A 15,483-nucleotide genomic window follows, 5' to 3' on the forward strand; every position below is an offset into this window, starting at 1 on the left:
GAATTATTTTCTGCCAAACAGCACTGAAACAAAGCCGCCCTTTATCTCTGTTATTTTTCAAATATCACACAATATCACTGGTGATTCACCAGAGAAGAGGTAATGATAGCCGTGTCATTTAAACAAACTATATAGAATACAAATATCTTGAATCGGCACATAGACAGTAACATTCATTACAAACCAGAAACTTACAGGTCTCAGTCCTAAGTGAGCTTTGCACAGATTCACATGATGTTGAACTGATCCGCCTCCAGCGTTGGGGCTCCAACCATGAGCCCCGCACTTTGGAGTCGGACATGCTGGCCGCTGCGCCTAAGACCAGTGTAGAAAAAAACACATATGAGCCCAAATGTATTCTTCATGACTGAGTCAAGTCCCAGAAAAGAAAATACAAGGCAACTGCAGTAATATGCAGAACACCACAACTTGCCCCAAGGTAGCTAGCTAGACTTCAGATCAGTGTGAAGGATGGTGATTGGCAAATGCCAGGATGGATTTCACCATCACTCTCAAGAAAAATCAGCAGGCAGAATGATGTTCATTCTTTGACTGGAAGCACATAACCCAATATACCATTGCATCCTAATAATAAGCATTGGCAAAGCTAATAAGTATCACCTATGTGAAAGCTATTGGCCTTGGCAATGTGTTTTAACCATGTTGTAGACCAGTGTGGACATTGTTGAGCATGTGTAAAAAGATAGTGGTATCAGATGGAGTGGTGGAATGGGGTGGATTGGGTTAGATTGGAGTGGGGTAGATTGGGGTAGTGTAGAGTGGGGTAAATTGAGGCAGATTGGGTTACATTGGAGAGGGTAGATTGTAGTGGAGTACTTTGGGGTATATTGGAGTTGTGTGGGGTAGATTGGAGTTGAGTAAATTGGAATGGGGAGTGGGGTAGATTGGAGTGGGGTAGTTTGGATTGGGGTAGATTGTGGTGGAGTGGGGTAGATCAGAGTGGAGTGGGGTTGATGGAGTAGAGTGGGGTTATTTGGGGTAGACTGGAATGTAGTGGGGTAAATGGGAGAGAAGTGGGGTCGATTGAGGAAGATTGGAGTGTGTTGGGGCACATTGAAGTGGGTAGAACGGAGTGGGGTAGATTGAAGTAGAGTGGAGTGGGGTGGATTGGATTGGGGTAGATGGAAGTGGAGTAGGGTGAACTAGAGTGGAGTGGAGGCAAGTAGATAAGGGTGGAGTGAAGAGGGGTATATTGGGTCAGATTTGAGTGGAGTAAAGTTTGGTAGATTGGGGTGGAGTGGTGAAGCTTCAGTGGATTGGAGTGGGGTAAATTGGAATAGAGTGGGTAGTTTTGAATGGGGTAGACTGGAATGGGATGAATTGGAGTGGGATAGATGTGAATGGAGTGGGTAAGATTAGAGTGGAGTGGGGTACATTGTGGCAGAGTGGAGTGGGGTAGACTGGAGTGGGGTAGATTGGAGGATTGGTGTGGGGTAGATTGCAGTAGATAGGAGTGGGTTAGATTGTGGTAGACTGGAGTGGTGTTGATTGGAGTGGAGTGATGAGGAAGTTGGGAGTGAAGTCGGGTAGATTGGACTGGAGTGGAGTGGTATAGAGTGAAGTGGTGTGGAGAGGGGTAGACTGGTGAGCAGTGTAGTGGGATATATTGTGGTAGATTGGAGTGCAGTAGATTGGAGTGGAGTGCGGTCGATTGAAGTGAGGTGGGGTAGATGGGAGTGCTGTGGGTAGATTGAGGTTGAGGGGGTGGTGTCTGGTAGAATTGGGCAGAATCGAGTAAAGTGGTGTAGATTGGAGTGGAGTGTGGTAGCTTGGGGTAGAGTGGGTGGATTAGGTTACATTGCAGTGGAATAGAGTTAATTGAAATTGAGTGGGGTAGATAAGAGAGGCATTGATTTGGGTAGATTTGAGTGGATTAAAATAGATTGGGGTAGATTGGAGCAGAGTGGGCTAAACTGGAGTTGAATGAGGTATGTTGAAATAGAGTGGAATGGGGTAGAGTGGAGTGGGTAGGGTGGATTAGATTGAGTGGGGTGAGTAGATTATGGAGTACAATTCAGTGGGTGGGGTAGATTGGAGTGGAGTGGGAATAGACAGGAATATAGTAGGGTAGATTGGAGTGTCTTAGATTGAAGTGGGGTAGATTGGGTTCCATGAGATCAGAGTCGAGTGGACTGGGGTAGATTGTGGTAGATTGGAGTGATGTAGATTGCAGTGGGGTGTGGTAGATTGGAGTAGAGTGGAATAGGGAGAATTGGGGTGGAGTGTGGTAGATTGGAGTGTGTTAGATTGGAGTGGAGTAGATAGGATTGGAGTGTAGTGTATTGGGGTATATTGGAGTGGGGGGTAGATTGGAGTGGGGGTAGATTGGAGTGGGGTAGATTGGAGCGAGTGGGGTAGACTAGTGTAAAGTGGAGTAGGGTATATTGGAGTATGATGGTGTGGAGTGTGGAGGACTGCAGTAGATTGGAGAGGATTGGGGTAGATTGGAGTGGGGTAGACTGGAGTGGGATGGATTAGAGTGGGATAGTTTGAGGTGGAGCTTGGTGGGCTAGGGCAGGTTGGAATGGGGTGGATTGGGGTAGATTGGGGTGGAGTGGGTTAGATTGAAGTGGGGTAGATTGGACTGGAGTTGGGTAGATTGGAGGAGAGTAAGGGTCACTGGAGTGGGGTAGATTAGAGTGGTGCAGATCGGGCTGGAGTGGAGCAAATTGGAGTGGGGTTGGGTCGATTTGGATAGAATGGAGTGGAGTAGACTGGAGTGGTGTAGGGTAGATTGAAGTTGAGTGGTGTGGATTGGAGTGCTTTGGAATGGGGTTAATTGAGTCAACTGGAGTGGAGTGGGGTTGACTGGAATAGAGTGGAGTTGATTGGAGTGAGCTGGAGTGGATTGGGGTAGATTTGTGCAGAGTGGGGTACTCTGGAGTTGGGTAGGTCATAGTGGAGTGGGGCAGATTGGGCTGGAGTGGAGTAAATTGGAGTAGAGTTGGGTAGATTGGGATGGATTGGAGTAGAATTAAGTGGAGTAGACTGGTGTAGAGAGGAGTGGAGTAGGGTAGATTGAGGTTGAGTGTGTTGGATTTGTGTGCATTGGAGTGGGATGAATTGGGGTTGACTAAGTGGAGTGGGGTTGAATGGAATGGAGTGGAATATTTTGGAATGGGGTTGATTGGGGTAGATTGGAGTGAGCTGGAATAGATTGGGGTAGATTGGTGCAGAGTGGGGTAATTTGGAGTCGAGTGGAGTAGATTTGATGTGGAGTGGAGTGGGGTAGATTAGAGTGGAGTGAGTAGGGTGGGTTAGACTGAGTGGGGTAGGTTAGAGCAGAGTAGATTGCAGCAAAGTGGGGTTAATTGGGGTAAATTGGAGTAGGATGCATTGAGGTAAAGTGGAGTAGATTGGAGTGTGTTAGATGGAGAGGGGTTGATTGGGGTAGACTGTACCAGAGTGGAGTGGGTGGGGTAGATTAGAGTGGAGTAGGGTAGATTGGAGTGGAGTAGCGTAGATTCGGGTAGATTGGAGTGGGGGGGAGTATATTGGTGTGGAGTGGGGTAGATTGGGGTAGAGTGCAGTGGAATGGGGTAGATTGGGATATAGGGAAGTGGAGTGGGGTACCTTAGGGTATGGTGGAATGGAGTGGAGTCTGGTAGATTGGGGTAGATTGGAGTTTGGTGGATTTGGGTAGATTGGGGTAGGGTGGATTAGATTGGAGTGGAATGAGGCAGATTGGAGTGGAGTAGGGTAGGGTAGACTTGGGTATATTGAAATCGAATAGCTTGGAGTGGAGTGAAGTAGATTTTGGGAGACTGGAGTGGGGTGCATTGTGGTAGGGGGGAGTAGATTTGGTGGGTTGCAGTGAGGTAGATTGTGGTAGATTGGAGTGGAGTGGGGTTGAGTGGAGTGGAGTAGATTGGAGTGGAGTGAGGTAGATTGTTTTAGATTGGAGTGGTGTATATTGTGGTAGACTGAGTGGAGTTTAGTGGAGTTGGTAGAGTGGGGTGAATTGGAGAAGAATGGAGAGGGTGGATTAGGTTAAATTGGAGTCTGGTGGCTTAGACTGGTGAACATTGAAGTCAATTGAAGTGGGGTAGATTGTGATAGACTGAATTGGAGTGGAGTGGGATAGATTGGAGTGGAGTGGTGTAGATTGGAGTGGAGCGGGGTACATTGGGGTACAGAAGAGTGGGGTAGATTGGAGTAGATTGAGTGGGGTAGATTTTAGTGGAATAGACTGGAGTAGATTGGAGTTACATAGAGTGGAGTGGGGTAAAGTGGGATAAAGTGGAGTGGTGTATATTGGAGTGGAGTGGAATAGACTGGAGTAGACTTGAGTGGAGTGGAGTATATTGGAGTGCAGTGGGGTAGACTGGGTCAGATTAAGTGTAGTGGGGTACAGTGGAGTGGAGTGGGGTAGATTGGAGTGTACTGGGGTTGATTGTAGTAGATGGGAGTGGAGTTGGATAGATTGCGGTAGATTGGAGTGGGCTAGAATGTTTAGACAGGATTGGAGTGGGGTACATTGGAGTGGAGTAGGGTTGAATGTGGGAGATTATAGTGAAGTGGATTGGGGTAGATTGGGGCGCAGTGGAATGGAATGGGTTGATTGGAGTAGATTGGGGTAGATTGGAGTGGTGTGGGTGGATTGTGGTTGATTGGAGTGGAGTGGGGTAGATTGGAGTGCAGTGGGCATAGTGGTGTGGGGTAGGAGGGCTGTCGATTGGAGGGGAAAAGAGTAGAGCGGAGTGGGATAGAGTGGAGGGGCTTGAAGTGGCATGGCATAGATTGGAGTGGTGTGTCGTGGAGTGGAGTGACGTGGAGCATCACAGAATAGAGTAGCATATCATAGAATGGAGTGTCAGAAAACAGAGTGGCATGGCGTAGAGTGGAGGGCATAGAGTTCAGTAGAGTGTTGTAGCGTGGAATGGTGTAGTATGGAGTATGGATTGTGTAGTAGCTCACTGCCATTAAAAGCAGCACATTTTCAATTGAAATTACCTTTACATTTGCACAGACATACAGTTTTACTGCACACAAACAATAATGTGTAGAAAAGTTATCACATTTTTTGATCATCCACAAAAGCTCAGATTTACAAAAAACTAAACTTAATTTGTGCTTTCCTAATTCTGATATATTTTGAAATATCAGCACAATTCATTTTTGTTATGTGCTACAAAAACCCTTTCCTTTCAAAGCACAATTGTCACATAAATTCTCCCACGTTGAAGTAGGAGAAAGAAAAATAAACACCAGCTCCCTAGGAAGAAAGAGCCTGACATTTGACTTTTGACTTTGAATGCACAGAAAATGTGACAAGATAAGAACAGGGTTTTCAGGCCCGTTTACAGAAACGAGCAGAAGGATACAGTAAACGGGCATTACTCCACCAGAGAGGCGAACCCAAGCTGGACAGCCTAAAACAAATAAAGCCATCAAATAGAAAGCAAGCAAATTTGAGGTACAAAGCAATTGATCTGAAATGTGTGGAGTGCATTCTTGGGGAAGCTTTCAGAATGTCCACAAGAAGTAATTAGCAAACCACCTAAAAAAGACAGACACTTTGAACTGGAATCCCACTCATGGTTTTGGAGTAGGTGAGAACTTTTCTCAAAAATCAAAGTGTGCAAATATGAAAAGACTCCATTAAGATTGTCTAAAAATGCAGAGGTCCATAAGGTATGCATTTGAATACAAAATGCTTGCTCTGTTTGCCTGCTGCTTAAATTGAACTTCTATTGCTGAAAATAATGTAATAATTCCATTTCAGTGGCTTTTGTGCTTGGGCACACCCACATTCCTAAAACGCAGCATCATAAACAGGGGCGTGTTCTTTATTTTTAACTTGGACTCTCCATGTATCTTTCAAGTAAAACGCTAGCAGGATCAACCAGCCCCTATTCCTGCTCTATAGCATTCTACCAGTGGTCCACACTAAGGGTGGGTGTAGTTCGCGGAGTAGCGCTATGCGAAGTGCACTTCGCACTACGCGAACTTCACGTAGCACTACGCGAGATGCGTAGTAGCATGTTCGCACTGTGCAAGATGCGTTTTCAATGATTGCACAGTGCGGACAAGCATCCGGCACTGTGCAATCATTGAAAACGGCATCTTGCACAGTGCGAGCTGTAGTTTTCTGCTGCTCGAGTAGATTTTTACTCGAGCGGCAGCTTTCTCAACGCGAACTGGTAGTTTCTCATTGCGAGCAGTCGCGAGCATGCGCAACCACTCGAAATGAGAAACCTGACCTCCCCGCTTTGAGAATCTCGCCGGGATGTCATTTTGCTTGCTTGCAGTCGCGAACATGACGTTGAGGACCACGAACAAGCAAATAATGACTACTGCACTACGCTTCGCTGCACTACGCGTGTTCGCACTGTGCTACGTGCAGCACGCGTAGTGCAAAGTTGCACTAACTTCGCAAACTACGCAAGCATAGTGTAGTGCTTTGCCCAGGTTTAGTCCACACAAACCTACAAGTGGAAATGAGCAGAGCACTGGTCATGATGAAAATGTGCTATAGAATGTCTTCGGCCAAGAACTAACAACAAGGAGAAGCACACTCACATGAATCCTGCCTTTAAAACAGTCCTCTAGCTCACAGTCAAAACCAGACTCTATTTCAAATCTATAGAATAAAATGTGTCAACAGATGATTCGTGATGGGGTGGTGTTAGAGCTTGCAATAACTTTCCCCTGCATCAGAAAATTATAGATTGCTCTTTTCACACCCCCACTCACTTGCTCTCTTTAGAGCGATAATGGGGATTGAAGAGACAGACACAGAGAGAGAAATAGCTGAGACAGAGAGAAAGAGACAGACAGAGAGAGATAAAGGAATATGAAAATGAGCAAGCCTAACCAATTAAAGAGAACTGAGAAATGTGTGACGTGGAGAAAGGTAGTGTCCCCCAAATGGTTCATTTGGTACGCCCTGTGCAGGTGGAATGACTGTGCCTAGTTGTCAATAATCTTTCCAGTCCAATACACTTTATGATGTCTTTCCTAAATATGAGGTAGATGCTCTGGATATGTGAATATATATATGCTAAGTAGTGAGGTGTATGTGGGCCTCCTGACATTGGTATGCTACATCAATAGATAGGTTCTCTGTTGAAGGCAGTGCTGGGATCTCAAACGTTGTCCATGAAGAAAGGAATGTGCATAACACCACCAGGGATGTATCGCTTACAAGGTATGCCAAGGCTACTCAACAACATTAGAATCATGTCAGTGGATTTGTAAACAAAAAGCAGTTTGGAAACCTGAACACAACATATTCTGCTAAGGCATGTCCTTTCCTCAAAAAAGAAAGTCACACCTACTTCCCTAAATTGTTGGTATTTCTCTATCACTTAGGTAGTTTGGAGCAATGTGTTTCAGAATTTACCCCCAGATTCATCAAAGTCCCGTTTTGCAAGTCCTTAATAGCGATTATTAAGGAATCGCTATTAAGGACTCGCAAAACAGGATTCATGTAGAAATCGCAATAATTATAGCGATTTCTACTGCCTCCTTATTTGCGATTCGCTAATTGCTAATCGCAAATAAGGAATGGCATTCCCATTCATTCCTATGGGCCTATGCGAATCGCAAATAGGGAAGCGATTTCAAGGGTGCCAGGGTGTCCAAAGGACACCCTGTAGCACCCCTGAAATGCCCTTGTACACTGGTGTTGCGCACACACATGTCCATAGGACATGTGTGTGTGTAACATCCAACTTAGAAAAATGCACAAAAGTGCATTTTTCTAAGTTTTCGCTATTTACCACGAAGTCAGACTTCGCGGTAAATAGCGGCCCCAGATTGCGAAATCGCAATTTTTAAATGGTTCATGAATTGCATTTAAGGAATCTCTAATTGAGATTCCTTGAATGCAATTACTCGCAAATTTGCGATTTCTACAAATGCGATTTTTGCATTTGGGATCATGAATCCCAAATGCAAAAATAGCGCTCGCAAAGGGTCAGATTCTCAGAATCCGGCCCGTTGCGAGCCGTTTTCTGCTTGATGAATCTGGCCGTTAGCTCCCTGGAAGCCCGCTGTCTAGCCTAACATAACCCTCTTTTAATTTAGTAGAAAACAACTGTTTTTTTTCTTCATTTAGATTAAATATTTTCCTCCTAAAATGCCTGTTCACAATATTGCTCATTGTCACAGACAATGAGCTAAGCGGAGTACATTTAACTCAATGTGCTGCCTAACTGAAAGACATTGAAGGCATATTGGGCCTGAGGAAACATGGATTTTTTTTTTACCTCAAATGTAGATTGCTACATCAGTCCCATTTTGAACATTTTGGAGTCAATGAAGTTGACAGGCTGGCAGAATTGGCATAATTTAGTCAGGAGGACATTATTTCTCTAAGTAGTATCTACTTCTCTGGTGACTGACATTTTGTTTAAAAGATTGAGTTGAAACTTGCAGCTTTACATTATTTCAGTTTCGTGGAGTGTGATAAATATTTTGTTGTCAAATGCACTTAGCTAATAAAGTCATTAGATGATATGATCGCAGCACTTCAGGACGGACAAAGGAAGTGGCAAGGAACCTGCAGTGCTCAGAGGGAGTACCTCAATGTTTTCGCCATTTGCAGCTATTTTCGTCTCGATCATTCAGTGGTGGACATCACACAGGTAGGTTGACATTTCCTCTCTTCACCCACTTCCTCCTTCAAAGATGAATCACCAGCTGGATGTCACTGGCATACATGTGAAAATCCTGGTCATATCCCTGATCATACCTTTCAGTGGAAACATATATCCATCGAAGGAGGAAGTGATTCCTACCCCCTGATGAACTCAGACTGGCAGTAAAAAATCCCAGTTTGCCATGATTGGGACACCATTCATCCATGATGCCAGCAAGAATTTGGCTGCCTTTTGTATCCCAAACCATCGGTCCAGCCATTTCAGTAGCGGACAACAATGTCAAATGCTGATAAGGGGTCCCATTATGTGTTTGGCAACATTTAAATGGTAAGATTTTTTATATACACTTTAAATAGGGTGGAAGGGACATCCTCCATATTGTAGCTGCTATATTATGTCTGCCAAACGCTCAATAAGCACCCCGTCTGTATGTAAGCACATATCTGTCAACATAGCACTGTGGTGATAGGCGAGACATGAGGAGGGAGGAAAACCCTAAAACTCAGAATGGTATACAAAACAAAAAAAATCACTTTTCTCCAGTGTTACCCTTCAAAAGACCCAGGGCGGAAGAATTTTAGGGACATGGTAACCAAGTGTCATGTTTTTCTATAATAGTAAAGTATTTGGAACTTAAAGATCTCTGTTACTATTTTTCTAAAGCCAAAATGGGCTACAGGAGGGTAGTGGGATACTGCATGCAACTTGCCAAATTATTTGAATCCTCAGAATAGATTGCGACTCCCCGCCATTCCTCGTATCATCAAGGACAAACAAGGCATTCTAGAGATTAAGTTTAGATATGATGATAAAAAAACATCTAAATGTCTGGTTTAGATTTAGGTGGTAATGGAATATTGTCTGATTTTAGTAGGAAAGGCTAACTCTGAACGAGAATTCACTTGCATATTTTCTCAACCATAGTGATAGCTGGGTGAAGGAAATTCTATGAGCAGACAATCCATTACATTTAACAGTTCCTCAAAAACATCAGAGGTTATTCTGATACCACATAACTCTAAATCATTGCACACGTGCCTTTGTTCAGATCAGTGACTGTACTTATAATCAGTGCCCAGTCTAAGTGTATAGCAGGCAGGACTACTTCTAATAGTCAACACTGAACTCAGCTTAAAAATAATTTGAAGCCCAAATTCGATGTAAATTATGGCCAAGCCATGAAACTCCAAGCGACGGCATGCTTGCCAAAAAATGGCAATGCTGTACTAACGGCAGTAAGATTGTACTAGAATGCCCTCTGAAAGCCACTGTTTTCAAAGATAACACTTGAACATTTGCAGAACTATCAAATAAAGTTATTTTATCCTTCATCCTAAGATCTTGCAGAGGTTTGGGCAACATCTATCCATGATAAGTGGAACTTTTTAAAGCAATTGTTCTGCTTTCGTTTCTGGGACTCCAGGTCTAGCTGCCCTTTCTGAATGACTGATGTCTTGGGATGTATTTCCTTTATAAACATTGAGTTCTAAGGCTAATAAGTGAAATTTTGGTGGGTCGGGTGTGGCATAAGGGCCATGTGAGAAACAACAGCGTTTAAAGGGGGATCACTGGAATCTCAACATCCATAGGAGTCTGAGGGACACGAGTACATAGAATGTGCCAATACAACGTCCCCCATGGGATGGGACAAAAACAAATTGTATACGTTAAAAGAAATATAATTTATGCACATGTTGATATATGTCCATAATTTACTCTAAAACAAATGACTACATCAGTTCTCTATATTGTTCTCTCTATGACCAAAATTCAAGTTATGTTAAGCATGGGACCACTTCAGAAGACAATGCACAAAGTTATTTCTTTTCACCTCCTTAAAGAAAATTAAACACATAGATGGTAAGCAATGTACAAACTAAAATACAATATGAAAATATTTAAATGTAAACACACGTTAAAAGAAAATATGCAAACGATATAACAAATTCTTTCTTTTTTTTAAATAATATTTCATACATAATTATTGTTTAACTCGGATGGTCATGGCAGATTTCTAGTGGTCTCATTTTCTTACCTAAAGAATGCTTCCAGGTTAAAGTTCGCATTAGATGAATAGATTGGGGTCGCCGCTGCCATGGAGCATTCACCAGCATTCGTCCACTTTCACTTCCTATCTCAGTAAAATACCGAGAAAACAAGCCAATCAGAATATATAGTGTTTAAGCTAATTCTGATTTTGTTAACACGTAATATAATAGCCATAATGAGTAGATGGGTTTTAACCCTGAAGAATTTACCCGCTACCTCATGTGACTGAGCCAAGATGAGAAACAAAATCTTGCTATTGCTTCTATGAGTTACCATATAGAAAGTCAAGTATCCACAATATGCTCTACCAGTGAAAGAACTATCTCTTCAAGCCAGTTTCGCTTTGAATTAGTCCTCACTTCAAATGTTGGCAACATATATTAATTAAAGACCTAAAGGCATACCATGTCTGAATCAGATTTCCATTATACATAACTCCACCTCATTTGTTCATGAAATAGCGAATACAAAATTGAATGCAGCTCCATTTCAAAAACTCCCTCCCACCGTTATTTTCAATTAGTAGTCTCATCGCTCATGATTGACATCAAATTGAAAATATCTTTTTCTTACTTTGCTTCCTGTCATTAAGATGTGTTTAGGGTTATGACCCCTTCTTTAATTTTAGAAAGTCACTCATTCACATGGAAGCTACACAAAAATCAGATCTGGACTCCGTAAATTTGGTCAATTCAAGAATGACACTCATCATACTTAATGTGCCCGAATTATGTGCAAGAATAATTGTGCTTCGGTTACAGTGGCAGAATGAAACTCCCTGTAATTTTGAATTTGTTTGTCCAATTTGGTGTCCACCAGTAATTCAGTATGAAGTGGGTACTTTCCTGCTTACAAAAGGTTGTAATCACAATTGAGGACAAGGGGAATTCAGTTACTGTTATTCTGTTGGAACTGAACTCAGTCACTAATTGTATAAATGATACACCCCTTCTACTTCATCTCGGTGAGGCGATTGATCTTGTCACTATGCATATGCTAGGATTGCATCTTTTTTATTTGACATATCATTGGTTAAGGCTGAGTGTAAGAAATTGGGTTAAAAGTTGAGAGGGGTGAATGCCCACTCAAATAATAAACAGAGTCATTATCAGGGTGAACCACAAATGTGACTAAATACTTGCTAATTGCTTGTCACAAAAGCAGTCAAGCTGAACTTAATGGCAATGTGCACATAGTTTATGCAGTATTCAAACAGTAATAAAGTGAAAACACAACAAAAGAAAAATCCCAAACCAATTTAAAAATTGAGTAAAATTTAATAAGTAAAACACCATGATTACAAAAATCCAATACGTAGAATCTGAATTATACATTTAAAACTTTTAGGTGAAAATAGATCTAAAAAACACTAAAGGCCACACTCGGGTAGCTGTTCAAGTTGGAAACAGTCAAAGTCAAAGGTTCCGGCCGACCGCGGTGGAGGTTGTGTCAGATACAGGGAACAAGTTCGTCCAGGTGAACAGTTTACTTTCTCAAAGTTTAAGTCCATGCGCGGAGCCTCAGCTGGAGCTTTGCCTTGGCAAGGGCTGAATGGAGGTTGTTGCTGGCATGAGATGCAGGTCATCCCTGGAGCTTTGCATTGACAGGATGTATGGATGGTGATTGTTTGGTGTGAAGAGCAGGTAAACATTGGAACTTTGCAATGGCAGGTGATGTGGTGATCATTGCTAATGCGAGGAGTCTGCAAGCAGTTGCGAAAAGCCCAAATTTCTAGATTTTCACCTGGAGTAATGGACGAGTACACTCTGATGTCAGCAAAGGATCAGGACTCACTCCAGCAGATGACAGCAGGAGGGCTCAGACAGGTCCAAGTAGTTCTGGTCAACTGGACAGTTGAAAGATGGCCTCTGGCAGCTTGTTGTGTCCCTGCAGATCAAACAGGAGGTTAGCCAACAGACCCATGGAATCACTTCTGGGAATCCTGGGTTCAAGGAAAGATAGTCCAGCAATCCTTCTTCAGTCAGCAGGGCAGACCTTCTTATGAATCTTCCATAGGTCCAGAAGTGTTCTGATGAGACATTTAAAGTACAAAATGTATACCTGGTGCCAAACTTTGTGTCGGGCAATCCTTGGTCTACTCTCAAACTGATTCTGGTCAGTTCCTCATTCTCCCCTGGGTTTGGCTCCAAACTGTCTAGGGTGACAAAGATAAGTGCAGGCTTTGTGTCAGGTTCCTTTGTGTGTCCTGTAGGCAGGTTCCTTTAAAGTGTAATCAGAACTCCTCCCCAGCCATCCTGACAAGTAGACCCACTCCATTTATACCCAGGCCCCTTTTGTCCTCATGTCTAAAGGAACTACACAACACAACTTAGGAGAGCTATTCACAGTCATGTGACCATGTACACTGGCAGAAAGGCACATTTGTATTTAGGCAGAAAACTACCAATGTTTTATAAATGGCATTTTCAGAATAGTGATTTCAAATCTAACCTTACATATAAATAGGATTCTAAAATACAATTGAAATCTGTTCCCAAACTAATACTGTCACTCATTAAGCTTAAATAAGTGATTGCCTTGCCACTGCAAAAACCGACTTTGGGAGTTTTTCAGTCAGGGCATGTAAATCTTAAGAACACATGTCCTCCTTTTTAAATACCATGCACCCTGCCCGGAAGTGCCTTTAATGTCCGTCTCAGGGTTGACTCATAAGTATAAAAAAAGAAGAATTATTTTATGGCATAAGATTTTTTTGCCAATTTGAAATGGCAATTTAAAACTACACTCCAGACTGCAGAGGCAAACTGAAGGCATGCGTTACAGTTCTACTTCATTCAGTGGCACAGTGAGGGCTGCAACCCTCTGGTAGCATTTAATTTATGGATCTAACAATGGGGGACCATCTTCTCTGATTCTTTGTCATTAGCACATGGTATTTCCCAGGCTCTGCATTGTCTCAATGGAAATATGATAGAAGTTCTTATGAAGATATTGGACTTTGGCTTTGCACATTCAAGGAGATGCATCTGGGAACATTAGGGACATGTTGATGAGCATCGCAATCAGTATAGCCTACCACACTTCTGCTGCTTATGAGAAGGGTTTTAGTCAAATGGCATTGTTTATATGTATAAAATTGAAATACTGTAGTTTGTTACCCCTGATAGTGCTGTACTAAACATGTGTTCCCCTTACTCTTGTCCTCACTGAGCTTAAGCCTCCAGTGTTAAAAAAATCAACATTATTTCAGTTATAATTAAGCCTCAAGCTGTGAGTTTCATCTTTCCAATGCCTCCAGGTTTTTCTTTGTCCTAAGTAGTTATACCCCTATTTTTACTTCCAGCCTCGGTTTAAACTGTACATTCAGTAAGATACCCCTCCAAAGCTGCAATTTGTTTTACTTGTGGCCACCTCTGGTGACCCAGGGTTACCCTATAATGATCTCACCATTAGATAAGTCTTGAGGTGGTTGACCTCTCAGCTCCATACACTAGGTCCTGGCTGGTGATAGCATGACTTCAGTTTTGGGGTTCAGTAGCTTGACTAAGAGGTGATGCATACTGTACCTGATGCAAATTAGATCCAGTGACCTCTAGAAATAATGATAACATTCATGATTATTAAGTGTGATTGTTCTCATGATGCTCAAAACCAGAATGGGTAACTTTGAAAAAGGAATGGCTATCTCCAGCACATTCGTCAATATCCAGGACTTAATCTGCAAAAGAATGAGTGCCGCTGCCCAAAGCTCTGCTCATAACCCCGCAGCCCATGCAATTAAATGTGGGCATGCCAAATAGCAATGCTGCATAGTCTTAAATTCACCCCTTGACCCTTTATTCCACTATCAAACCATTTATCTCAGTCTTTCAGGTTCCTGATTTCTCCTCTTGTGATTTTTTTTCCATCTTTGTCTACTTCCATCTTTCCGATTTGTGTGTCTTTCCCTCACTTGCTCTGATATATCTAATGCAAAAAATAAGTGCCGATCCCCAAAAATGAGTGCCTGTGACCCCAACCAGCAACCACTGGCTCAAATTAAGCACTGGCAATATATTACCAATGGCTGAGTGTGAACATCTTTATGGGCAAGTGCTCGGATGAAACACTTATGCTTTCCACTGGAATGAACATGTCAGCAAGTCTGTAGCAACTTACTACTGTTTGTTGAAAAATGGGAGCAAATAATATTTGCACTGATTTAGAATGAGTGTTCATTTAGAACGAAGGGGTAAAAGAATAATTGCTCACCTTTACCACTCTCTCTTACCATCAGGTTTAAACTAACAGTAAGAAAGAAAGTAAATTGTAAATAATATAATCTGCATATAAAATTTGGAAAAACCAGCTTTGCATTATTTTGTTTCATTTGTATTCTTTATCGCACAAAACTCAATGGGAACATAGCACAAACAGTAAATGAGTGATCCTATTTTGTGTTTTTGCCAGTATTAATTATGTTCTTGCACAATCCCTGAGGAAGGGACCGGACCTGGAAGAGGTCCCAGCAAAGAAGTAGAGTCAAGTCCTACCGTAGGACAGACCTGCGATAGGTCCGTTACAAAGAAAAGATAAAAGCTTAAGAACTGGACGCAACCAGCGAGATCACAATGTGGAGTGAGCATGAGACAATAGGCATGATGCCACATCACGGTGAGGAACCTGGTCGGAAGGAGAGAAGAGCATGGCATGATGCCACATCGCAAAGATCTTTAAAGAGGAGAAGAGAAGGGCACGTTGCAACAGGGAGAACAAACACCACAGGTGCGCAAGAGAAAAGGGAGTAGAGAGCTAGGACTGAGGATTCATGCCAGCACCGTGGAAGGTATCCATCATCACAAGCCAA

General features: G+C 42.6%; 1 protein-coding gene across 6 annotated transcripts in view; it reads right to left on the bottom strand.

The window, feature by feature from the left end:
• LOC144769206 (F-box/LRR-repeat protein 3-like) overlaps positions 1-15,483 on the bottom strand; it is a 139,249-nt gene that overhangs the window by 75,014 nt on the left and 48,752 nt on the right. For 5 of the 6 annotated variants that reach the window (XM_078653231.1, XM_078653229.1, XM_078653230.1 and 2 more), the window contains one exon: positions 10,663-10,758. In XM_078653231.1, the coding sequence (XP_078509357.1) occupies positions 10,663-10,724 (62 nt within the window). In that variant the 5' untranslated portion in view covers positions 10,725-10,758. Of the gene's footprint in view, positions 1-195; positions 240-10,662; positions 10,759-15,483 lie in introns of those variants that run through there. The other variant, XM_078653232.1, reaches the window with a different exon arrangement.

Source organism: Lissotriton helveticus, chromosome 7 (genome assembly GCF_964261635.1).
Source record: "Lissotriton helveticus chromosome 7, aLisHel1.1, whole genome shotgun sequence".
NCBI classification, from domain to species: domain Eukaryota; kingdom Metazoa; phylum Chordata; class Amphibia; order Caudata; family Salamandridae; genus Lissotriton; species Lissotriton helveticus.